Source organism: Erpetoichthys calabaricus, chromosome 4, assembly GCF_900747795.2.
Source record: "Erpetoichthys calabaricus chromosome 4, fErpCal1.3, whole genome shotgun sequence".
Lineage (NCBI taxonomy): Eukaryota > Metazoa > Chordata > Cladistia > Polypteriformes > Polypteridae > Erpetoichthys > Erpetoichthys calabaricus.
The window spans coordinates 106,564,084-106,592,053 of NC_041397.2; the positions used below are offsets into that span (position 1 = coordinate 106,564,084).

A 27,970-nucleotide genomic window follows, 5' to 3' on the forward strand; every position below is an offset into this window, starting at 1 on the left:
CTCTTTCCACCTCACCTTTTACACAACACTAAAGAGGCGTGCTAGCCAAAACATCCCCAACCCCTCAATATGTACTCTCAGCATTTCCAGTGAGATCTCATACAAGCCATATCATCTTTCCACTATGATGTTTTTTAAACAATGCAGCACCCTCTGTCACAGAAATGGACTCAACATCAAACAATGTTTCTAGCACTACCACCACTGATGAAGGTGGATCGTCCATATTTAGAAGTTCTACCAAGTGCTCCTTCTTCTTGCTGATGATATACCCAACTGAGGTCAATGTTACCCCACCCTTGCTGAGAGCAACCTGGGGAACGTCGAATCTAGCAATCCTGCACTGTTAATTGGTTTACCAGAACCTTCTGGAGGAATCTAAACATCATCCTCCATGGCCTCATCAAATTCCACCCCCACACAGGTTTTTGCTTCAATCACTACTATGGCTCTTTCTTCCCTGTCCTGCCTCTACTTCTCAAGCACATCTAGATATGCTCTTGCTAACATGGCAAGTTGATTACTTCCCTTCTCCACCGGAGGGTTTGCAAGATTACCACCAGGATATGCACACTCAGCCTAGGGTAGGTGAAATCCAAAACAGATAGATAAAGGGATAGAAAGGGACAAAAGAAATGAGAATAGAGGTTTGCAAAGAAGCTTAACAACATGAATAAGGAATGCAAGGCAGCCTATAAAAAAAAAAAAAAAATCAAACCAGATTTCTTATAAGAATTAGACAAAAATCCTGTCAGGCATTATAAACATACTAGCTGTAAGCCTGAGACACATTAAATTATTTAAAAATGACCAGAATAATAATTACTACACAAGTTTGATACCACTATTTTTTAATTGAAAAAAGACAACAGGTATTAACAAAGCAAGAGATAAATAACCTGTGCAGATGCTGAAATAACCATTGATTCTACAAGGTCACAACTTAAATGTATAAAGACAGGCAAATATCACAGATGGTATGACTTGTAAATATTTAACAACACATCCAGAGATGTTACTATTTTATTATTTGAGAAGCTGTATTGCAGTTCAATAAATAAAAGAGTATTGAATGAACTTCAATGAAGGGTTTTCCCAGTGTCTAAGAATAATAATCAAGAAGTAGCATGTTATCTGCATTAAAATATCTGCTGTAACCTCAGTTCCAATGAATTGCTAAGAGCAGAATGTATTAAAACTACTTCTATTACACCTATTATGGACCAAACCAGCATACCTATTGAGAACTAAGGATCAGGGCTGGTCTCAGAGTTGGTGGTACTCAGTGTAAGGACAGTAGTTCATGAGTTGGTGCTCCCCACTTCCATATCACAAGGACAATGGAGTCTTATTCTAATCAGCAAAAAAACTAAACATGTCAAGTAAACCTGACTATTAAAAATGATCTATTTAGACCTAAATGCATTTCTAATTTAGAAATGTCTCAATTAACAATTCAGCATGCTATTAATATCAAATCAAATATTTTAAAATATGATGGATTAAAAAATATTTTTTTTATACTCTATTGGACATTCCCATCCGTCCCCAATCCCCATTACTTTGGGAAAATTCATGATCTACTGTATTATGAGAAGTGAAAAAGTGCTTGAAACTATTGAAAGTAGGATTTGGATTGGGTTAAATAATAATTTCAAAAATATGAGGCTAAAGTAAACGGCAAGGATGTTTAAATTGTTTTATTTTCAAATCAACCTTTTTCTATGTTATTACTTTGTTAATGTATTCACTGTTGAGCTGCATATAATAATAATAATAATAATAATAATTCATTACATTTGTATAGCGCTTTTCTCAGTACTCAAAGCGCTATCCACACAGGGAGGAACCGAGAAGTGAACCCACAATCTTCCACAGTCTCCTATGAAGTATATGTGATAACAATACATAATAGTATAAAAGGGAAATAACCAACTTATGAAATTTTCCATATAAACTAAATTGTTAGACATTACAACAACACCAATCAAAGGAAGAAATGTAATAAAGTGTAATATTTATAAAGAAAATTTAGTTAACTGTAAGAAACCTAACACAACTTTGATAATGTAAGTAAACTTCACTTTCCTTCTCTTATTTTACACAGCACTTGAAACTTAAGTAAACTTTACTTGCTTCAGGGCAGGGGTTCCCAAAAAGTGGTGGCATTTCAGGGAGTGTGTCAAAGAAGAAGGCTGCGTTGCGATTTGCCAAAACTGAGTGAGGTGCGTTGTGCGACTTTACCATAGTGCAATCAGTGTCTTGCAGTGTGCTGTCACATACAGGTTGTTTGTTAGTTAGTGCTCCTGTTCTGTGATACGAAAAGAACCAAGCATTATGCGTGCAATTGTCACCTGTGAATCATCCGCAGAAATGCATATTCTTACGGGTTCCTTGATGCCAGGGAAGTGTTTATAAAGTGAAATAACTTTTTGTAAAGAGAATAGAATTTGGACCTTGCAACGATCTCTAGAGAAAGGTGAGGTCTAGTTTTGATTTCTGTGCAAACCCTGATCATGAAACGCCACTGATTTTGATGTCTGGTTGACATTTTTTCCGTTTGAAGGAACAAGGGGGATTGAATTGCATGCAACACCTGCTGCATACACACACAGCCATTCTCTCTTGCAGTCCTGGCAGTTGCGCAGCATTTTAACGGTGTGGTGCATCTGTTTTCGAACTGCAGTGTTATCGGGGAACAAAGCTTGTCAACTGTGTTTCATTGCTCAGCGGTGTGCCAGCACCTGTTGCTTCACTGGGGTCTCCAATCCTCCAAACCTTTCGATCATTAATTGTATGCCATTTTCTCGTGCCACTTGATACTTTGCCCCTGGATCATCAATCGACTGTCTAAGCTTCAAGGAGGACACATTTACAAGACTGTTGAGATTTATAAAGGCAAATTGCTCAATTTATATTTAAATTTCATGTACCGAGTTAAAAGCTTATTGTTTTTGTGTAAAATTTGTTCAGCTGCAGTACTGTATGTGGTTCAATATATGAAATTTGACTTCTTCATCTTCAAATGTGATATTACTTTTGTAATAGGAACCATAGTTTAGCTAAGCTCTCTTCCCATAAGTCATGGGAAGCAGCCAAATAATGGGCCTTTAGTACATTCCTAGCTGACAATGTTTCAGTTAATGCTAGAGTGCAGTTCCCAGCAACATGAAGAAGCAATAACCAACTACAGATCATGAGTATCTTTTTCTTTCTTTCTCTGACATTCCTATCCTTCCATCCATTTTCCAACCCGCTGAATCCGAAAACAGGGTCACGGGGGTCTGCTGGAGCCAATCCCAGCCAACACAGGGCACAAGGCAGGAACCAATCCCGGACAGGGTGCCAACTCACCGCAGGACACACACAAACACTCCCACACATCAAGCACACACTAGGGCCAATTTAGAATCGCCAATCCACCTAACCTGCATGTCTTTGGACCGTGGGAGGAAACCGGAGCGCCCGGAGGAAACCCACGCAGACACGGCGAGAACATGCAAACTCCACGCAGGGAGGACCCAGGAACCGAACCCAGGTCCCCAGGTCTCCCAACTGCGAGGCAGCAGCGCTACCCACTGCGCCACCGTGCCGCCCATGACCTTTCTATTTATTACAAATTCCTTTTTAGGACTTTGATAGATGATTACATGCTGCAATGCAGAATAAAAGTGTGATGCTGGAATTTATTTGCACTTTCAGCAATAGCATTAAATAACTGAAGAACAGCTTCAATAAGAAGGGAGTGTTTAGTGTTTTTGAATTCAGGTTTTCATTCTCTTTCTGTCTAATGTGTTTAGTTATTTATTTCAAACAGACATAACCATATTTATTTCCCATAATGAAATAATAACAAGACACTGTCCTAAAAGGTGAATGCTCCTTAAGAATAAAATGGAGTAAATGAGGAGAGGTGCATGGAAGAAGGAAGAAAGTGTGGTGCGTGGGTTATGGAAATGTGCAGTCACCCAAAAAGTGAGTGGTAAATAATACATTATACTGAATAAACACACAATATCTATACATCTAACTGGTAATGCATTTTATTAAAGGTAACAGTGAAGTGAAAAATGATTTGGTATGAATTAAGTACATTAAAAAAGGAAAAACAAATACAGTCTGGGTGACAATAACAGAAATATGAATACTTTTTCAAAAAGTTTGGTGGAAGAGAGAGAGGAGCCACAACTGAGGAAAATGTATGTTGCTGGCAAGGGAATAAATGTGGGTATTGGCAAGAAGACAAATGCATTGAAAAGATGAACAATGGTGTCTCTGAAGACTAAATTAAAAGACTTAAGAGAAGCTCAAATATTAGGCAAAGTTACTGGCCAATAGTGGACCTTGTATTAGACAAGAAAGTTTACTATAGTAAAAAGGGAATGAAATGTAACCATATATTACAATGTCTGGTCTTAATTAATTTCAGACAAAAAAATGGATGAGCATTTAATCAGGATTTTTTTTAGTGTTCCTCTTTTCCATATGTTTCCTGTACACTAGCTGGTTATTAGAATTTCAATTGTTGTACTTTCTCGTATTGAGAAGCTGAGTTATGTTAAATCTCTTCATTTTGGGAATCACCAGTTTATCAGTGTGAGGTGAGCTTTGGTCCAACTACTGCACATGCTGCACTCAAGCAGCTTGCTTATTTACTACAATGCAATTTAAAATGAAGAAAGGTGAGTTTCACGGTGTTACAGAAGTATGACTGCTGCAACCAAGCCATATGGACCCTGATTTAATGTCTGGCTGTTCTTCTTCTGGGGTCTCTTAAATCCCCCCATTGTTGAGCCTTTATAAGTCATAAAAGGGCCATTTATAATTTTTAAATCTGCACCAATGTCATAATGCAATACTACCGTAGGCCTAAACCACCATTGTAATAGAGATCATTTTTTCTCTCTGGTTAAACTTTTATGGCAGGTGGGCATGCAGAACTTTTGCCAGTGAGTAGAAATGAGAGCTTTCACAAAAAACACTTTTACTAAAAAAAGGTTAGTAGACCAGTCAACCAAAACAGGAACCAGGAGAACCAGGATGCAGGCACAAAACTTAGTCAAAACATCTGCAGGAAGATGAAATACAGACTGGGAAAAGCCAACAGTTAAACGGCTAAGCAAAGATGAAATGAAGGGTTTGCAAACAAAGGCTACACATACAACAGGCATGAAAGCAAGCAAAGTGAAAGACAAAAGGTTAATGAAGGATTACAACTTAAGTGTTTGAAAGCCCATCTAGATAAAACAGCAAACTGAAATCAGACCTCTCTTAGGTGAAGTCTGAATAATTAAACAGGAGGAATGGAGACAGTTGTAAATGTCACGCCAGTAATGTGTCACTGCACAGACAAGTACATTCCAGAGGCGAGGTACAAAAAATAAATGTGTTCAATAATGAAATGAAGTTGGAGCATTGCTATAGATACTGACATAATGTTTTCTCTGTACTAATGAGTTAAAGGAAACAATTGTCAGTAGAGCAATCCCAATGACTTACAGTGAGCAATGTCCCAAAGTGCTTCACAGAACTTGGGAAACTTCAGTACTGAAGCAATGTCTCCCATGTGCTGAATACTGCAGCAGGTACAGAGGCAAGACAGTGGAGGGTATCAAGTCAAAGATAATAGTGAATAAGAAGATTTCAGGTTCAAATTCGTTATCATGTGTGCAGCGTACTGTGAATGTCTTACTTGCATGCCTAACCAACAAGGAACATGTCACCACTGTCCGCTGTCATGGTCAGCAAGGATCTATCAGCTAAACCTCTGAATCATTCAGAAAACTGGAACTTCTGCTTGCTTTATGCAGTTTTGCATGCATATTTTGCACAAAATATTTCTTTTAGAACCCTCTGGCTGCAGCTGTTTTTCATGCTAGCTGTAAATTTCAGCTTAAGCACATGCCACCATAAAAGAAAAATAACGAAATCTAGCATTTTTTTTATTATTTAGTCATACTCATACGCAAAGCTCATCAATCATAGAAATTCATTTTAATTAACACAGAAAATCAGCAAATAATCAATTCTCATTTATATTTATATATTGGCAAAGGGCCACATTGTTCAATATAAATAGCAACAAGATAAAGAACATCATGATGGTGTAAGTACAGTAATTAATTAAATTCATTATTAATAATTAAATACCATATTTAGAAAGAAATTAGAGAGAAAGAAAAATGTGAGCTAGTCCAACATTGGTTCTGATCCACACTGCCACACTAAATTGTTTTGGCAAAAATTAAAATGAAAATCTGACACAGTTACAGTGGGGCAAAAAAGTATTTAGTCAGCCACCAATTGTGCAAGTTCTCCCACTTAAAAAGATGAGAGAGGCCTGTAATTTTCATCATAGGTATACCTCAACTATGAGTGAGAAAATGAGAAAAAAAAATCCAGAAAATCACATTGTCTGATTTTTAAAGAATTTATTTGCAAATTATGGTGGAAAATAAGCATTTGGTCACCTACAAACAAGCAAGATTTCTGGCTCTCACAGACCTGTAACTTCTTCTGTAAGAGGCTCCTCTATCCTCCACTCGTTACCTGTATTAATGGCACCTGTTTGAACTCGTTATCAATATAAAAGACACCTGTCCACAACCTCAAACAGTCACACTCCAAACTCCACTATGGCCAAGACCAAAGACCTGTCAAAGGACACCAGAAACAAAATTGTAGACCTGCACCAGGCTGAGAAGACTGAATCTGCAATAGGTAAGCAGCTTGGTGTGAAGAAATCAACTGTGGGAGCAATTATTAGAAAATGGAAGACATACAAGACCACTGATAATCTCCTTCAATCTGGGGTTCCACGCAAGATCTCACCCCGTGGGGTCAAAATGATCACAAGAACGGTGAGCAAAAATCCCAGAACCACACGGGGGGACCTAGTGAATGACCTGCAGAGAGCTGGGACCAAAGTAACAAAGGCTACCATGAGTAACACACTACACCACCAGGGACTCAAATCCTGCAGTGCCAGATGTGTCCTCCTGCTTAAGCCAGTACATGTGCAGGCCCATCTGAAGTTTGCTAGAGAGCATTTGGATGATCCAGAAGAGGATTGGGAGAATGTCATATGGTCAGATGAAAAAAACTCTACTCGTCGTGTTTGGAGGAGAAAGAATGCTAAGTTGCATCCAAAGAGGTGGAAACATCATGCTTTGGGGCTGTTTTTCTGCAAAGGGACCAGGACGACTGATCCGTGTAAAGGAAAGAATGAATGGGGCCATGTATCGTCAGATTTTGAGTGAAAACCTCCTTCCATCAGCAAGGGCATTGAAGATGAAACATGGCTGGGTCTTTCAGCATGACAATGATCCCAAACACACTGCCCCGGTTAACGAAGGAGTGGCTTCGTAAGAAGCATTTCAAGGTCCTGGAGTGGCCTAGCCAGTCTCCAGATCTCAACCCCTTAGAAAATCTTTGGAGGGAGTTGAAAGTCCGTGTTGCCCAGCGACAGCCCCAAAACATCACTGCTCTAGAAGAGATCTGCATGGAGGAATGGGCCAAAATACCAGCAACAGTGTGTGAAAACCTTGTGAAGACTTACAGAAAACGTTTGACCTCTGTCATTGCCAACAAAGGGTATATAACAAAGTATTGAGATTAACTTTTGTTATTGACCAAATACTTTTTTCCACCATAATTTGCAAATAAATTCTTCAAAAATCAAACAATGTGATTTTCTGGATTTTTTTTCTCATTTTGTCTCTCATAGTTGAGGTATACCTATGATGAAAATCACAGGCCTCTCTCATCTTTTTAAGTGGGAGAACTTGTACAATTGGTGGCTGACTAAATACTTTTTTGCCCCACTGTAAATGAGAGAAGAAAAACCAAGTTATCTTATTAAGAGACATTTTAATAATGGCAGTGACCAGCTTTTAACTACAAAACTGATTTAGAAGAAAAAAATAGAACTCAGAACTGGCACTCTGTCTGTGGGCTATTACTTTTTAATTGTCGTTAAATTATATATTCTGCCATGTGGACTACAAAGCATAAGAATGGAAAGAAACAATCATTGCTGAAAGGATATTTTTACTAAACCCATTCCCCATGGAAACTCACTCCAGGAAAGACCACTGGCAGCATTTTGTGGTCAATGCCATATAACTACTTAACCTCACTGAACACTTAAAAGCAGCAGGCAGTTGTACAAGCAGTTATGTTGGTTTTGCTTGATATCATTTGACAACATATTCCATACAATGACTCAAAGACATTTTTAGTCATATGAATGATGTTGTATGCACTTTTAAATCCCCATTCATACTTACCTCACTGTGACCTGCCCCTTAAACAAATGACACTATACTGAACAAATTCCCATGCTTGCTAGGAAAGACCATTTTCTGCCAGAAAGTGAGAAATTATTTCCTATATTACATTCCTTCACTGATAGATAAAGCAGTTTTCTAGTTGCTAACAACATGCTTTGGAAAACTGTTTTACATTTCTCCAGACCTCTGACTAACAGCCTTTGGCAAAAACATGAAAATGAATAGGATTATGCTTTTTTTCCCCCACTGGTTTAGAAGGATGTTGCCAGCAGTGGGAATCATTGCCTGAATTCATTGTCTGCCTTACTTTCTTACCTTAAGCTTTTGTTCATAACCTTCTAGTGCCTCCATGACCATGCACACGGCCTCCATGGAGCGCTCCAGCCTCCCATCCACGCCATTAAATCGGTACATGCTGCCTGAAATGTCCACCAACACCTGGAGACGCTTTGGCTTCTGTTGTGGAGTACCAAGCTTGAAAAAGAAAGGAAGGCAAAAGCTTACAGCAGTGTTTAAAGAACAAAAGGGAATATTTTGCAACACACACATTTAGAATACAGGAAATATTAGGAAATAACACATTTAATACAGATATAAAAGAAAGCCCTTTTGCCAGACAAATTTTCATTTCTACACAAAGAAGAAAAATTAATAGGGGAAATAAACAGACACCTGCTGTCTGTAATCCGTGCCAGATCTGTGCCTATCCAAGAGGGTAAGTTCTTCATTACTGTATGCTTTATTTTCTTTTCCTGCTATGCACCAAATATTTTTCTGCACTTGCTTCCCTATCTTATTTGTACCAGGGAAAACTTTCATTTTGCCACCCACTCCATGTTTATAGAAGCCTAGAGGATGCTATCTTTTTATACGGCCAGTCCCGAGGTGTTACTGGCCATATACTGTAACTAATTCACTCTTGTGCTGAATTTCCTCAGCACTTGCGGATGATGAATTTTGCTGTGCTTTGTGTGATTTTCAATTTCTTTGATAATATCAACACTTCTTGAATGTTCCTTTTTGCCTTCTTGATATAGTTTCTATAAGGCATTGCATTAACCAGCTGATTTATATATGCACAACCTGCACTCCTGGGAAAAATCTACTCTGAGCTTACATGGAGTCCAATCAAATGAATGTGACTGAAAACAGTCTGTTGACACGTAACAATTGACGTTATTATTTTTTCATGTAAAATTGTATCCATCCATCCATCCTCTTCCGCTTATTCGAGGTCGAGTCGCGGGGGCAGCAGCTTGAGCAGAGCTGCCTAGACTTCCCTCTCCCCAGCCACTTCTTCTAGCTCTTCTGGGAGAATCCCAAGGCGTTCCCAGGCCAGCCGTGAGACATAGTCCCTCCAGCGTGTCCTGGGTCTTCCCCGGGGCCTCCTCCCGGTTGGACCTGCCCGGAACACCTCACCAGGGAGGCACCCAGGAGGCATCCTGATCAGATGCCCGAGCCACCTCATCTGACTCCTCTCGATACAGAGGAGCAGCGGCTCTACTCTGAGCCCCTCCCGGATGACTGAGCTTCTCACCCTATCTTTAAGAGAGAGCCCAGACACCCTGTGGAGGAAACTTATTTCAGCCGCTTGTATTCGCGATCTCGTTCTTTCAGTCACTACCCATAGCTCATGACCATAGGTGAGGGTTGGAACATAGAACATTTTTCACCACGACAGACCAATGCAGAGCCCGCATCACTGCGGACGCCACACCGATCCACCTGTCGATCTCACGCTCCATTCTTCCCTCACTTGTGAACAAGACCCCGAGATACTTGAACTCCTCCACTTGAGGCAGGATCTTGCTCCCAACCCTGAGAGGGCACTCCACCCTTTTCTGGCTGAGGACCATGGTCTCGGATTTGGAGGTGCTGATTCCCATCCCAGCCGCTTCACACTCATCTGCAAACCGATCCAGACTGAGCTGAAGATCACGGGCTGATGAAGCAAACAGGGGAACATCATCTGCAAAAAGCAGTGACCCAATCCTGAGTCCACCAAACCGGACCCCCTCAACACCCTGGCTGCGCCTAGAAATTCTGACCATAAAACTTATGAACAGAATCGGTGACAAAGGGCAGCCCTGGCAGAGTCCAACTCTCACTGGAAACGGGTTCGACTTACTGCCGACAATGCGGACCAAGCTCTGACACCGATTGTATAGGGACCGAACAGCCCTTATCAGGGGGTCCGGTACCCCATACTCCCGGAGCAACCCCCACAGGATTCCCTGAGGGACACGGTCGAACGCCTTTTCCAAGTCCACAAAACACATGTAGACTGGTTGGGCAAACTCCCATGCACCCTCCAGGACTCTGCTAAGGGTGTAGAGCTGGTCCACTGTTCCGCAACTAGGACGAAAACCACACTGTTCCACCTGAATCCGACGTTCGACTAACCGATGGACCCTCCTCTCCAGAACCCCCGAATAGACTTTTCCAGGGAGGCTGAGGAGTGTGATCCCTCTGTAGTTGGAACACACCCTCCGGTCCCCCTTCGGTCTGCCAATCCAGAGGCACTGTCCCTGATGTCCATGCTATGTTGCAGAGACGTGTTAACCAAGACAGCCCTACAACATCCAGAGCCTTGAGGAACTCCGGGCGTATCTCATCCAATCCCCGGGGCCCTGCTACCAAGGAGTTTTTTGATCACCTCGGTGACCTCAGTCCCAGAGATGTGGGAGCCCACCTCCGAGTCCCCAGGCTCTGCTTCCTCATTGGAAGGCATGTTAGTGGGATTGAGGAGGTCTTCAAAGTACTCCCCCCACCGACCCACAACGTCCCGAGTCGAGGTCAGCAGCGCACCATCCCCACCATACACAGTGTTGACACTGCACTGCTTCCCCATCCTGAGACGCCGGACGGTGGACCAGAATCTCCTCGAAGCCGTCCGAAAGTCGCTCTCCATGGCCTCCCCAAACTCCTCCCATGCCCGAGCTTTTGCCTCAGCAACCACTGAAGCCGCATTCCGCTTGGCCTGTCGGTACCTATCAGCTGCCTCCAGAGTCCCACAGGACAAAAGGGACCGGTAAGACTCCTTCTTCAGCTTGACAGCATCCCTCACCGCCGGTGTCCACCAACGGGTTCAGGGATTGCCGCCACAACAGGCACCGACCACCTTACAGCCACAGCTCCGGTCAGCCGCCTCAACAATAGAGGCACGGAACATGGCCCATAAAATTGTATTATATTTATTATTTTATAAGTTATTTTTAAAAATCCCACAGTGTAAGCTAATCACAGCACACATATTCAAATATATCCAATAACATTACTTTTTTACTCATGTTATAGATCCTCAGTTAGAAATGCATTAAAGGCAGTTTAGTGTGTAGAAGCAGAAAACGTAATTCAATAAAAGACTTTTGGTATTAGATCCTGTTTGCAAGTAGAAGGAATTTGCCTAAACATCTTTAGGAGGGACGCATGAGGCCTTTAATGTGTTTCATTAGACAATACTAAAAAACACACTTCTTGCTGGGGCCTCCAGAAGAAAAAGGGAAAGCACGGCTCAGTCTTCTTTGTTTCTCGTTTTTTTTTTTTTTTTCATTTTACTTCCATGGAGAATTCAGAGTACTTTGTTAGTTAAACATTTCCTGACCCGCCCTTGTACTGTCTGCACTCTTAATAAAATCAACTCTGATGGAGAAAACAGTGGGCTTGGAGAATGGAACACACTGCTAATGTTTAGCTTGTCATGCCTTTAATCTATAAAACAGCTAAAAGCTCCCTTTGTTTGAAGTGTTTGGTTTATGAACACAGTGATCTCCCTGCCAAGTTCCTCAGAATCTTTTCTTTGCTGATTACCTTTTGGATTATGTGTAATCTAGTTTCAATTAAAAGCTACATCTTACTTTCCCTCCTGTGCCTGATATCTTTTCTATTGTCTTCAATTAATCTCTGCATGATGTAGGATAAAATGCAGCCAGCAATTGTAGCTAATTCATGCAGACCACTTTTACTGAATGTATTTTGACAGCTGTAACTGAACATTTAATCCCTATTCTTCCATTAGTCATGTTTACATATAAGCAAAAGCAGGCAATGGTGGTGGAGTAGTTAATCCAGGGTTGAAATCCTGGAGCTTTCATCCTTTTGGGTTTTTTCTAAGTACTCCTATTTTCTTCCACAACGTACAGATCTGCAAGTTAATTGGAGTCTCTAAAAGTGGCCTGGCGTAAGTGAGAGTAGGAGTGAATTAGTGTGGGTGTGTGCACTACGATGGAGTAGAGATTCTCCTGCTCGGTTCCTGCCATGTACATAATGCAAGTGAAATAGGGAATATGAATTTACACACTTTCAAACCACACTGTAGTGGTATAGTAAGGATAGAGCATTGTGGTATAATGTAGAGGTTATACTGTACACATATTCTAGTGAATCCAAAACATGTTTATAATTAACCATTTTTCTATGGAATCAATGAAGATTTTGTCCTTAAGATTCTGCATATACTTTTCAACCAAGAGTAATGTCTTGGGCACACTAACAAGAAATATTTTGAAAGCTTTTAGGCCTAATTTTGTTAATATAAAATAAACATAGTCACCTTGAAATACATATTTGATACCAGATATTGTAATTGTTCAGGTGACTGGAGAATCCAAACAAACCTTTCTTTTTTAATATTTGTGGTAGGTAAAGTGGACTTAATTAGAGGAAAACTGAGACGTTATGACAGGTTTTAAGTGAGATGTGAAGAATGAGGATTTAGATAAATAACTACCAAAACCAAAATATTAATCAAAATTTGTTATTTAAATAATTTCAGAAGTTGAAACAGTCAATATCGTCATGTGTACAAAGTACAATGGAAGCCTTACCAGCATCAAACTAACCCCACTGGTTTTTGTTTGAAGTAAGTTTCTATTGTATGAAAAGAAAATTAGTCTTTCATTTAGTTTTCATAAAAAGTTTGAACCTCAAGTACAAGTATACTGCTTTCTTTTATAGTGCAGTAGGCACTGGGCAAAGCTGCTAATAATAATATGATGGTGTTCATGAGAAATGATACATTAAATGGTAGTGCCAAAGGAAAAAAAAACACTAAACATAATAGCAACGTCATGACATCCTAAAAATAACCATAGAAGTAAGCAATAAAATTATAAATAAAAATAGTAACCCAGATTCATTACAAATGGTGGTGAGTTTTGTGGTCAGTCTTTTCAACTGAATTTTTATTACAAGACTACTAGTTTGCAAAACTGACATGGAAACTTCACATCCCTCTGCGCTGGACAGATTCCATTCCTTGAATGATTTCAAAGCAAACAACAAACTACCTTTACACTGCAACAATCACCAGTTTCCTTGGTAACTGGAAGGCAGCACATTTCAAAAAAGTTATAAAACGTATCTCTGATATGCTTCTGTAAAACTCATTTAGATGCACCCATTAAATGTACTACTGACTCAAATATACAGTGGTGTGAAAAACTATTTGCCCCCTTCCTGATTTCTTATTCTTTTGCATGTTTGTCACACAAAATGTTTCTGATCATCAAACCCATTTAACCATTAGTCAAGTATAACACAAGTAAACACAAAATGCAGTTTTTAAATGATGGTGTTTATTATTTAGGGAGAAAAAAAATCCAAACCTACATGGCCCTGTGTGAAAAAGTAATTGCCCCCTTGTTAAAAAATAACCTAACTGTGGTGTATCACACCTGAGTTCAATTTCCGTAGCCACCCCCAGGCCTGATTACTGCCACACCTGTTTCAATCAAGAAATCACTTAAATAGGAGCTGCCTGACACAGAGAAGTAGACCAAAAGCACCTCAAAAGCTAGACATCATGCCAAGATCCAAAGAAATTCAGGAATAAATGAGAACAGAAGTAATTTGAGATCTATCAGTCTGGTAAAGGTTATAAAGCCATTTCTAAAGCTTTGGGACTACAGCGAACCACAGTGAGAGCCATTATCCACAAATGGCAAAAACATGGAACAGTGGTGAACCTTCCCAGGAGTGGCCGGCCGACCAAAATTACCCCAAGAGCACAGAGACAACTCATCCAAGAGGTCACAAAAGACCCCAGGACAACGTCTAAAGAACTGCAGGCCTCACTTGCCTCAATTAAGGTCAGTGTTCACGACTCCACCATAAGAAAGAGACTGAGCAAAAACGGCCTGCATGGCAGATTTCCAAGACGCAAACCACTGTTAAGCAAAAAGAACATTAGGGCTCGTCTCAATTTTGCTAAGAAACATCTCAATGATTGCCAAGACTTTTGGGAAAATACCTTGTGGACTGATGAGTCAAAAGTTGAACTTTTTGGAAGGCAAATGTCCCGTTACATCTGGCGTAAAAGGAACACAGCATTTCAGAAAAAGAACATCATACCAACAGTAAAATATGGTGGTGGTAGTGTGATGGTCTGGGGTTGTTTTGCTGCTTCAGGACCTGGAAGGCTTGCTGTGATAGATGGAACCATGAATTCTACTGTCTACCAAAAAATCCTGAAGGAGAATGTCCGGCCATCTGTTCATCAACTCAAGCTGAAGCGATCTTGGGTGCTGCAACAGGACAATGACCCAAAACACACCAGCAAATCCACCTCTGAATGGCTGAAGAAAAACAAAATGAAGACTTTGGAGTGGCCTAGTCAAAGTCCTGACCTGAATCCAATTGAGATGCTATGGCATGACCTTAAAAAGGCGGTTCATGCTAGAAAACCCTCAAATAAAGCTGAATTACAACATTTTTGCAAAGATGAGTGGGCCAAAATTCCTCCAGAGCGCTGTAAAAGACTCATTGCAAGTTATCGCAAACGCTTGATTGCAGTTATTGCTGCTAAGGGTGGCCCAACCAGTTATTAGGTTCAGGGGGCAATTACTTTTTCACACAGGGCCATGTAGGTTTGGATTTTTTTTTCTCCCTAAATAATAAAAACCACCATTTACAAACTGCATTTTGTGTTTACTTGTGTTATATTTGACTAATGGTTAAATGTGTTTGATGATCAAAAACATTTTGTGTGACAAACATGCAAAAGAATAAGAAATCAGGAAGGGGGCAAATAGTTTTTCACACCACTGTATGTTTTGTGTGTCTATATGAATATTTTCTACCTAACTCCTTTCTAAGCTACCTGTATTGTGAATAACAGCAATAAAAGATGCAATCAATCAACAAACACACAATTAATGCCTAGAAAGAGAAAAGATATTAGCTCCTCTTCCAAATTAATCTATTAGTATCTTTAATTGGAATCCGGCCTAATGTTTTCATTTCATCATAGCTCCCAAACTCTGATTTATCTGCCAATATGGATGCTGAATAGTATTATTCTTAATAATTCTCTTAATTTTTCTAATTGGCAGTTGCTGTCTTTATTTTTCTTCAACTCCTGGGGCCTCATGTATAAACGGTGCGTACGCACAAAAATGTTGCGTACGAACATTTCCACGCTCAAATCGCGATGTATAAAACCTAAACTTGGTGTAAAGCCACGCACATTTCCATGGTACCTCATACCATGGCGTACGCAATTTCTCCACTCGGTTTTGCAGACTGGCGGCACCCAGCGTCAAAGCAGTGCTACTGTTCCTGTGTGGTCACCCTTTCTTTCTTAGATCCACATTCCTGACGCGGCTTTATAAATACACTGAAACTAACTGCTTATCATTTATTAGTGTAATGCATCTGATTGAAATTAACCTGCAGCAATATAATGGTCCAGGGAATAGCCATAGTATTCCAAATACCATAACTGCTTTAGCGTTGTAACTCTAACTGCATCTTCTTCTTCTTTCAGCTGCTCCCGTTAAGGGTTGCCACAGCAGATCATCTTTTTCCATATTACTCTCACTGCACCACTCTGAGTATTTATATCACTGTATCTGAGTGGGGAGTCACAGCAGCAGCTGATCGGAAAGAGAAATATCAGTATACAGCATGAAGCAGACGCTGCCTGAGCCACGGCAAAATGCTTTAGAGACTTCCCAGTACGGACTTCGCGGTTTAGAAAAAGTTTCACAAGAACTATAAACGCACTCAATCAGTCCATCAGGTGCTCCTTGTAGAACTGTTTACTTATAAGTACAATCACCTCACTGTAAACTTGCACTACAGTTATAATATTGCACAACCTGCGCCACTTTATGAAGCGCGTATTTACATATGATGATGAAATCATTTTTAAGATGAAATGCAGCAAAATATGTTGATTATATTATACAGATAAAACTTTAACTTCATTTAAATAATCTTTATTGTTAATAATTAAACATGTGAGGACATGGTGCCGCAGCGCTAGCTAGTTCAGGCATTGTTCCTGCATTGCGTTGTATTCTTGCTGGTGCTGACGCGACACTGGAAGGATAGACGGATATAATAATTAAGCATGTACTACGAAGATATTTCAATGTTCCTTAAAAGTTCTGAAGAATCGGCGTGTTAAGCTTACAGATGGCTTCACGTCTATATAGCTGATTGTGTGGCGATTGGGTTTTTGGAGAAAGAAAAGTAAGGACAGGAATTGGAGGTTAGTACGTTTGAAAGAGACAGTACTTCTGTAGTAAATTATTTCATCGAAGGTCGCGCATGGCGCAGCAAGCCTCTTGCGTGAGACATGAACAAGCACTGCGCCACCGTGTTCCCATGTTTAATAACATGCTTTCATTCCTATCATCATGAAAAAGATATCACGTATACATCTCAGTATTTTAATTATTCAGAGAGCTGTAATATCATGAATGTAATGGATTATGTGTCCTGTCGGAGAAAGAGAAATCCCGTTTAAGAAGCAGGTAGTGATTCACACACAGAGCACATAGAAGATCAAATACAGAACAAAGCATTTAACGTGCTACTTTAGTTACAATGGGATTTGAGAAACTAGTAAATTAAACGATTTTAAGATGAAGTTTATGATGTTCTACTTTAATGGCAAAATAAACTACGTGATTAAAGTGGAAATTTCGAGATTAAAGTTAACATTTCGTGCCTATTTTTTTTGTCTGTACCCTAATAAGCTTTCATATGACACTCAGACGGTGGGCTACGACTTGCCTTTTCAAGGCGACTTTGATATGTGATTTCTTTTTTATTTCGGGCACTGTGTGACTTTGTGAACTTGAGCCTTCGAGCTTTTCCGACACTCTGTCACTCGATCAACTTCCTTTTGTTGATTATACCACTGTTTAAACCAACAAATAGTACGTTTTTCCTTTGCCTCCACTTGGTATTTGCTGAAATTCTTATATTTCCCCCCGTGCTTTTTCCATTGTCTTTTCACAGAAGGCTATTTATATTTATTTGCATATTCAAAGAGGCGTAATTCTGGGAGGAGTTGGGGCGGGACAGAAGGCGCGTGCACGTGTGTTACTTTTCACGCTGATCGGGATTTATGTAGTGGAAGAACGTGAAAGTTTGCATACGTACAGATTCCTGCATCTGGATTTTTCTGTGCATACACACATTCCCGCTTTTGTGCTTACGCCATGTTATAGTGTGAGTTCTACGCACAGCGTTATACATGAGGCCCCTGGTGTTTAGTGGGCACTGTCGTTTTGATTGCATTATCACTTTTGGTTTTGGAATGCATTGTAACCATAGGAAAAATGTGTCATTAGCAACGATGGACCCTACTTTACCAACTTATATTTTTTAGATAGGGTCATTGACATTTGCCTGCATTATGGTGTGATGATGCAGGAGTAACCAGTGAGGGTCTGGATTGCTAACAGTGTAAGAACAAACAAAATCTGCATTGCTTAAAATTCTGTTTTTCTTCTCACCTGCTTGCTCAAAACAGCCATAATTTAAATGTAATCATTTATTTAATATTTAGGCACATTAAAAAATAAAAAGGTTTAATGACATCATATGCAAAACATCACCTCAGGGTCCTTCTCTCCTCTCCTCTTGTAAATGTTTTTTTCCCCTGTTAGTCCATCGATAATCTTGGCATCATCCAATTCACCAACTGCCTGGTTTTTTAGCCACTGCCTCTCTTTTCCTTTAGCCTAAAAGAAATGGCAAACAATCAGCAGTCGTCATCAAAAACTTTATTGCATTGATTTTTTTTTTTGGCCTGTGACCAATCTTTTATTGAACATTTAATGTAACATTAGCTGCTGGTACAGGAGCATTAGAAAGACTATAAAATATAATGCCAGAATGTCACATACCAATTGCATTATGTGGTCCATTCAACCAATGATCAAACCTGCTGAATTCTATTGGGTGGCTCAAGCTAGAGCACTGGGTGAAAAGCAAGGACCCTTAGCGGGGTGCCAGTTCAAAGGGACACAGCTCTACACAAAATACTCGCCACAATCACTCTTACATTCTGTGATGCAGTCAGAAAAAGCTGTCATTTGGGGTAGACAGATTCAGAAGTATTTTGAGCTAACACTCACACAGAAATTATTGCAGAAATGAGGTTCACTTGTAACATCTGCTGTATTATATACGTATATACACTTTGCTCCAGGAGATGACCTCCCATACAAAGAAATACCCATCATCTTTCAGCAAGTTGCTTTGCATCTCTATTTTTTGTAAGTCTCTCTCCCTTGTTTTGCACAATGAGAGAAAGGGAGAGAGCATGTTTTCCCATGACAGGCATCTTGTAAAATGCAGCTTGGTAAAAATCTGTCTGATCCATTAAGAATCAAATGTTTTAGCTGCCTTTGTCAAACGAAGGACTGTGCTAGTACTATCAAATCAGAGATTTATAAAATTACATCTGCTGTAACTTGCAGCCTTATTGCAAGTAAATGTAGAGCAACAATGGAAACTCTTGCGTTAGAATCAGACACATTACATATGTTTCATTTTATTCCAATATTTACAACCTACATTTTATGAACAAGCAAAACTGGAATGCAGCCTGTTTTGGCTGAACTTGTATATACTTGTTGACAATAACATAACATTGCTTTAAGGCCATACTGACATACTGTGCTGGGGAGGCAGCATAAAGAAGAGGGACGCCTCACGCCTGGACAAACTGGTGAGGAAGGCAGGCTCTATTGTAGGCACGGAGCTGGACAGTTTGACATCCGTGGCAGAGCGACGGGCGCTCAGCAGGCTCCTGTCAATTATGGAGAATCCACTGCATCCACTAAACAGTGTCATCTCCAGAAAGAGGATCAGCTTCAGCGACAGACTGCTGTCACTGTCCTGCTCCACTGACAGACTGAGGAGATCGTTCCTCCCCCACACTATGCGACTGTTCCGTTCCACCCGGGGGGGGGTAAACGTTAACATTATACAAAGTTATTGTCTGTTATACCTGCATTTTTATCACTCTTTAATTTAATATTGTTTTGTATCAGTATGCTGCTGCTGGAGTATGTGAATTTCCCCTTGGAATTAATAAAGTATCTATCTATCTATCTATCTATCTATCTATCTATCTATCTATCTATCTATCTATCTATCTATCTATCTATCTATCTATCTATCTATCTATCTACCTGCCTGCCTGCCTGCCTGCCTGCCTGCCTGCCTGCCTGCCTGCCTGTCTGTCTGTCTGTCTGTCTGTCTGTCTGTCTGTCTGTCTGTCTGCCGTCCGTCCATCCATCCATACTATATGATGAGTCACAAATTCTCCCATGCAGTTCAAGCGATGGGACAAAGCAGAACTATTTTTATGTAAAAGCACTGCCTCATTGTAGCATCAATAGTATCTGTTCAATTTTCATAAGGTCCTGTAATAAATTTTGACTTTAAAGAGCAGAGAGGTAAGTCAAAGGATGGAAGGAAAGAAGACATCTGGCTCAAATTGTTAATACTGCAAAATGTACGATGAGTATGACCTGAACATGCTATTTTATTAACCGGTGCTCACCTCACAAATACAAATTGGGACGTGTTAAACTTGAATAACAAACACTTCATCAAAAAGTACCTGCTCCCTGTATAGTTTCCTCCATTAACACACATTTTATTTTTAATGAGCTGTAAACATAAAGAGAATACAGTCAAAAGAGGTGACAAGAATTTTGCACCTTATTTTTTAGTAATGAAACATGCACACTTCAGGTATGAATATGACAATTGTTCAATCGCCAAATATCTGCATATCAAATTGTGTAATTAAGCTATTGCTTCAGTACTTCAGAAAACAATTAGGCCTGCTTTAGACCAGCTTTTATTTTCACATTAAATTTCATGGAAGATAGGTTCTAGGTGGACAGCAGCAAAAAAATTTATAAAATCCTGAAGAGCAAAGTTTAGTCTAAACAGTCAACCAAGCCTTGTCTAACTCTCTGAGGCTCTACTGGAACAAGGTCAAAGCCATATGTATTGTCCAAATGACCTTCACATGAGTGGCGGTCCCATCAAAATCTCTCTAGCATTAAATTTTCTATGAAATTATAAAGAACTCTAGAATATCTAGGCATCTGCCAGACTATGCTCAATAATAAGAACATGAGTGCTTGTCTCATTAGACCATTAGAAAAATCTAGAGGTGAACAGGACATTCAGCCCAACAAAGCTCCTCAGCCCTCTCCACTTACTTCTTCTACAATAACATCAGGTCTAGCTTTGAAAGTCCCTAAAGTTCTACACTCTACCAAACTACTTAGTAACTTAATCCAGGTGTCTATGGTTCTCTGTGTAAAGAGAAGGGGCCTGAGTTGCCTCCAAAGCTTGCATATTGTAATCTTTTTAGTTAGCCAATACACAGTGTCATTTTGCTTGGATTTTCTGTAATGTTTGTGTGAAACTTACCCTTAACAAGTTTTCAATTGTGTTCCAGTGTTCTTGATGAACTCATTTTAAAAAAATGGTCTTGTCCACTGTAGTAATTCCCTTCATAATTTTAAATCTTCATTTGCTTAAACTGAAAAGGCTCAACTCTTTAAATCTTTTCTCATAACTTAACCCCTGAAGCTCTGGAATCTCTGGAAATTTTCTAGAGCTGCTATGTCCTTTTTGTAGACTGGAGACCAAAACTGTACACAGTACTCCAGATGCGACCACAGCAGTGTGTTATAAAGCTTTTCCATAACCTCCTTGAACTTCTACTCTACACATCATGCTGTATAACTTAACATTAAGTTAGCCTTTTTAATTCTTAAGCATGTAATTATAATTCTCAAATGTACAATTATGAAATTGGATGATCGTCAAGAGTTCTGGAAAAGTGTTTGGCAGACGGATGAGTATTGCCGAAATGGGTCCTGTTATGTACGGAGAAAAAGATAAGATGGCATCATAAGTAGGAACCATCTAGCAGCACTCTGTCAGGGTGATGAAAGTGCTACAGTGTGGAAATGCTTTGCTACATCAAGACTCAGAATATTTGCAAACTCTGTTCTCTATAAAATGATTCTTGAACAGAATGCCATACCATCTATCTTTGAGCTGAACATGCAATGCAGTATAGTCATGCAGTAGAGTCAACGCTTTTGTTTTCAGTCTACTAGATTACTGTAACGCACTCCTCTCAGGACTACCCAAAAAAGACATAAATCGTTTGCAACTAGTGCAGAATGCAGCTGCTAGAATCTTTACTAGGAAAAGAAAATCCGAGCACATTTCTCCAGTTTTGATGTCACTACATTGGTTACCTGTGTCATTTAGAATTGACTTTAAAGTACTGCTTATGGTTTACAAAGCCTTAAATAATCTCGCTCCATCTTATATTTCAGAATGTCTTTCACAATATTCCAATCGTAACCTTAGATCTTCAAATGAGTGCCTACTTAGAATTCCAAGAGCTAAACTTAAAAGAAGTGGTGAGGCGGCCTTCTGCTGTTATGCACCTAAAATCTGGAATAGCTTGCCAATAGGAATTTGCCAGGCTAATACAGTGGAGCACTTTAAAACACTGCTGAAAACACATTACTTTAACATGGCTTTCTCATAGCTTCATTTTAGTTTAATCCTGATGCTCTGTATATTCAATTAATTATCATTATTATTCATGGTGGCTCCAAAATCCGTACTAAACCCTACTTTCTCTGCTGTTCTTTTTCCGGTTTTCTGTGGTGGTGATTTGCACCACCACCACCTAATCAAAGCACCGTGATGTCCCTACATTGATGGATTAAATGCCAGAAGTCCACTGATGACCACTTGATGACAGTCATCATCAAGTTCTTCCATGAGAACCCTGAATACAATGAGGACTGATTGAGGTCATTTATGTTAGGTAGAATGCCTAGAGGGAGCTGGGTGGTCTCGTGGCCTTGGAACCCCTGCAGATTTTATTTTTTTTCTCCAGCCATCTGGAGTTTTTTTTTTTTCTGTCCTCCCTGGCCATCGGACCTTACTTTTATTCTATGTTAATTAGTGTTCCCTTATTTTAATTCTTATTTATTTTGTCTTTTTCTCTTTCTTCATTATGTAAAGCACTTTGAGCTACATTATTTGTATGAAAATGTGCTATACTGTATAAATAAATGTTGTTGTTGTTTTTGTAGCAATGCAATGGCTGTGAAACAAAGAAGCCAGTATAAATGAAAGAATGGCCTTGTCAATGTCCAAAAACAAAACCCATTGGGATGTTGCAGCAAGACTCCAAACAAGCAGTTCATGCTTGAAAACCCACAACTGTCACTAACAAATCTGTAATAATAATAATTCTTTGCATTTATATAGCGCTTTTCTCACTACTCAAAGCGCTCAGCAATTGCAGGTTAAGGGCCTTGCTCAAGGGCCCAACAGAGCATCCCTTTTGGCATTTACGGGATTCGAACCAGCAACCTTCCGATTGCCTGTGCAGATCCCTAGCCTCAGAGCCACCACTCCGCGTGTAAGCCAGTAGAGGGCCAGAGATGAAGGACAAATCAATAACTACAGTAAATAACTGGTTGCACTTATCAATACCATAAATGACATAGCCAACTATTAAGCCCATGAGAGGAATTGCATTTTCACAAAGGGTACTGGCTATTGCATACATTTCTTAAAAAAACATATTATATAAGAATCAAAATTCCATTATTTTTTCACTCATGGACCCTTTTATGTAATATCTACAATAGAATTAAAATTTGTTAAAATTTACTACAATAATATGGAAATCTGGAAGGAATCAGGTGGTGTAAACAATTTTTGATGGCACCGTACATATATATATTTTCTATCCTTGCTTTATTCTAAACAAGTGAAGAGACAAGCAGCCTGTCCATCATTAGTCAATGGTCATTCACACAGAATTGACAGGTCTCAATTTGCCTAACAGCATGTCTGTTTAACAACTGTGAGGAGAAAACAAGTGAACAAAAGGAGAATACGCAAACTCCAAAGAAAAGGCATCCATGGCTACAATCAAAGTGGGGTCCCTGTGCTGTGAGGAAGCAAGGCTACTGTAATTTCTAAACTATCATGCTAATCACTTAATTATTCAATTTTCCAAAAATGGCTGAAGAATTTGGAATTGCTTTCACAAATTTAATAATAGTATTTTCAAAATATGAGGGGTGTCTGATGGGAAGTTAGCCTACCTATGAAGGACTTATGTCAGGTATGTAAAATGTTTTTCTTAAGTAGACCAGGCCTTGTTTGTAATTTCTGTCAACTTTCACTCGAAAACTGTCCCCTCTGCGTCCCATTGCTGGGAATCATCCCAAAAAGTTGTCCCTTGGATACCTCTTTTGCTATGACAATGTACGACCACACCAAACATACATGATGGTGGAAACATTGCCAAAATGCAACTTCAAACCCAGCCTCATTTTTGTCTTCTGACTTCTGTCCCTTTCCTGAGATCAACAAACCCCTGCATGGTCCCCATTTTCACACTGATGATGCTGTCAGTGATGAGATGGTGCAGTAGTGTGAGTCACAAAAAGTTGAATTTTTTAACATGGTCATCCAAAGGTTGGAACACTGCTGGGAGAAGTTTATTCACCTTCAGGGAGACAACATTAAAAAAATTCTATTCTTCCCAGATCGGCTCACTTCCGATCAGACATCCCTCGTAAGGATACAGGGCATTCCAGTACTTTTTCTAACATGTTGGTATGAATTACTGGATCATTACACTTGCAGATAACAAGTTTTTAGTGCAAACACTGTAACAAGCAGCACTAGTAAGAAAGCATGAGTTATAAAGACTTTAGCAACTCATTTTGAACAAGTCAATCATAGACCAGAAAACAGACATACAGTTTATGTATTCCACACTTCATGAAGACCATTTCTTTTCCCTATGATGGGGAATTTTCCTGCCCAGAGAAATTTTAATAAGAGAGTTGACCAGGTATCGTGATTAACAACAGAATAAGACATACACAGTATACAAATACTGTCTGACATCCAGAATTTAAACCTCACACTGACAAAATACATTAATACTTAGGGAGAAAAGATGAATCAAAGATGACACAGTAACCAGCAAGTAATATGACCTCATCAGATATGATTTTGGAACCATCTTCCCTGGCATGAATGAAACAGCGAAATGTTTAGACACTGTTGAGTTTATACACTTATGTGTTAAACTTGGAAATTCAAAGTCAACTTGGGCTCTGCACAATCCACATTACTACTATCTGTAAAACAATGAGTTCATCTATCAGTATATGCCTGTTGTGATGCCCAGGAGGCGTACCAGCCACCCTACCCGACACAGACAGGCAGACGCAAATACTTTCCAACACACACCTTTTATTCCAAGTGGGGCAGCACTATCTCTTCTCTCCCCACTACAGAGCACAGTACAATAAAGCACAAGAAAACCAAACACAGTTCTTTCTTCTCTCTCTTTGACTCTTCTTCTGCCACCTCCACTCCTCCCTCAAGCTTTGTCCACCTCCTCCCGACTCTGCTGCTTCAAACCAAGTGTGGCGGCCTCTTTTATAATGCACCTGGAAGAGCTCCAGGTGCTCTCAGATCCCCTTCTGGCAGCACTTCTGGGTGTGGCAGAAGTACTGCAAGGGCACCCAGAAGTATCCCAGTCCAGGGCTCTGGAACTGTCCAGGTGCCCATTGGCAGTGGCCACGGGCCCCAGTAGGGTTGAGCTTCTAAGCTTCAAACCCGTGGCTCTGATGTAATCCAGCAGGATTGCACTCATGTGTTCCTGGGGAGGTATTGTCCTGGATACGTCCTCTCTCCTGGTCCTTCTATTATAGGGGTGTCCTGTCTGGGCAAGGGCTCCAGCCATCCACCACACTGTGTTAAGGTTTTCATAGAAGGTAAAGTAAAAGAACTGTGGTAAATATGTCACTCAACTAGTTTAGATGAACTTCTTAAATTTATCTGTATTGTGTTAAGAAGCTGTTAAGAAGGGTACTAAAACACAGAACTGTATCTCCACAATGGTTTGCTGGTAGTTTGTAAGGTGGCAATGAAAACAGCACCTTAATTTTATACATTTGTTATACTGATTTAAAAATAGAATTTTAATAAAATCAACTAGGGTTTTTTATCAATGATTTACAAAACTCTCTAAAGTCAAAGTTGATTGAGAATTCTAAAGAGGCTTTTCAATTATTTATATAAAAAAAGAAAAGAAAAAATAGAAACAGAAAATGATTTATTTAATAAGTCCCTTGAGATCAATGATATGGCAGAAAACATTTGCAAATTAGTTCTAAGGAAGTTTTGTGAAAAGAAAGCAGAATGTCTCCAGAGAGTGATCTAGAGAACTTCTGGGGAGCTGCTGCCAGGGTCATCAGCTGTAGAAGGTGTCATTGAGGGGTCATCTCAACACTCTGTGAACAATGTTTATTATAATATCCCATTGTGCCATAACGTATCTGTGATAAATGACACATGTGTATGTCTATCTTACACATTATTGCATAGTTCTTGAGAGTCTACTTGGTTGCATTATAAAAAAACAGTAAAGAAATATGCCAGGTCTAACTTAGAAACACTGTGCCCAGCTACCTGAATTTAATAAACAGCATCAGCAATGGGAGTAGGAAAAAAAAAACAAAAGAAAGGTAAACACATAACTTTTAAGGACATCAGCAATAAAATACAGGCTACCACTTGAGTTCTTCATTCATCATCATTTCATTCATTTCTCCAGTAAAGTCTGTCCACTAATTTTCCATAAACTCACTGGACAAAAAAGGAGTCATCGCAGTATGAATACCTTCCTACAAATCGTGGTTCACAGAGTGAGGAGTAGTGGTTTGCCACGAGTATTTGGTCCTCTGTGTGAAATACTGGTTGCATGACAGACATGAATGATTGACAAAAACATGCCATATCAAACAGACACTCAGAATGGAACTGTGTGCCGTAGATATCTTGAGCAGAGTACTATGAAATAGGCATTCGATAACACTTATTCACATTGTTACATTGAACGCAGAACCACAAACACTAGACTGTTAAAACATGCTGATGTGAGGTGACAGGTACATCGTAAAGTGCATGAAGCCTTCCATGAGGACTGTGTGGAAGGTGCTGCTGGTTGAAGTGGAAGCCGCTGTCTGATGTTCTGGGGGTGTTTCATTAATGAAGAAATGGGTCCTTTGTTTAAGGTGATGGAGCACTTGACCAGAAGTGCTACATTAGTCTTCTGGATGACCATGAACTACCTTATGTGCTTCATCTCCAGAGTACACACAGAATGGCTACCCCCATTTTCTAAGATGAAAACTGTCGGAAAGAACATTCTGAAGCATTCTCGTATCTCGACTGGATTGCAAAATCCCTAGATTTGAAAATCTGTGGGATTATGTAGAGCAAGAAATGAAATGCCAGTAGAGCCATTTGAAAAGTTTGGCTGAACAGTGAGATTTGGCACTGGAAGATTGAAAACTGATGTTGCCTACTTCCACAAACTTATGGTGTCCATGCCAGACAAAACAGTATGTGTTTTTCAGCTTCACGGAGGAGTTACATGCTATTAGATAAGGTTTAGCCAGCAGTGACTATTTTTTTGTCTGGTAAGCTTAACTACATATCTTACACACACAATTACATTCACTCACATCTTGCCAGTTCAGAATTGTCAGTTAATCTAAACTGCATACTTCTGGAATTTTGTAATTCAAAACATATCCCTCCATCTTTCCATTTTCTGAACTTACCTTCTCCATAATTGCATTTCTCCTGGATGCAAAAAAACATACTGACACATACACATCCACTTACCCACTCTGGGACAATTCAGAGTCCCCAGTTAAGACAAGCAGACAAGTGATAACCTGCACAGATCCAGGGTGCACACATATAGAATGAGATCTGACAGGGAGCTGAACCAAACTCCCATGTGTTATAAGCTAGTTTACCAATGTGCAACTATGCCACCCTCTGGGAAAATTAAAATCCTGAAATACTGCCATTGTGTTTTAGAACCAATTGCATTTTGATTATGCTGAAATTGTGATTCAAGAGCAGGTGACCTTCTCGTATATTGTCTTTCTCATTTATTTCCATGCAGACAGTTTCAGTTTTTCAGCTTTTTCTTGAAAATGCAGTCTATTTTTCTTTCAATGGCTAAAAAACGTTAAAATTTTAATTTTCACAACATACCCCATAAAGTCAGATGGATTTAGCAAACTTGATAATGGACATAAGTCATGCCATGTCTTTGCATATGCACTGTGAAGATAAGCTTACTGATAACAGTATGGATCATTCAATAAACACAATATTTAAAATTATATTTAGCAATGTCTGTCTGCAAGAAATGACAGCAGTGTTTATTAGTATGTTGAAGTAATCGTATTAAATATCATTACTGACAATCACCAGTTACACTTTGATTATTGTAGTGCATTATTTCACACGGGCGGCACGGT

At 39.6% G+C, this 27,970-nt stretch overlaps 1 protein-coding gene across 1 annotated transcript in view; it reads right to left on the minus strand.

Annotated features, from left to right (window-relative positions):
* Window positions 1-27,970, minus strand: part of vwa8 (von Willebrand factor A domain containing 8) — a 509,572-nt gene that overhangs the window by 23,218 nt on the left and 458,384 nt on the right. Inside the window, exons 43-44 of the mRNA XM_051925677.1 lie at window positions 18,143-18,268; window positions 8,607-8,765 (exon numbers count right to left, since the gene is read on the minus strand). Of these exons, the coding sequence (XP_051781637.1) occupies window positions 8,607-8,765; window positions 18,143-18,268 (285 nt within the window). The remainder of the gene's footprint in view (window positions 1-8,606; window positions 8,766-18,142; window positions 18,269-27,970) is intronic.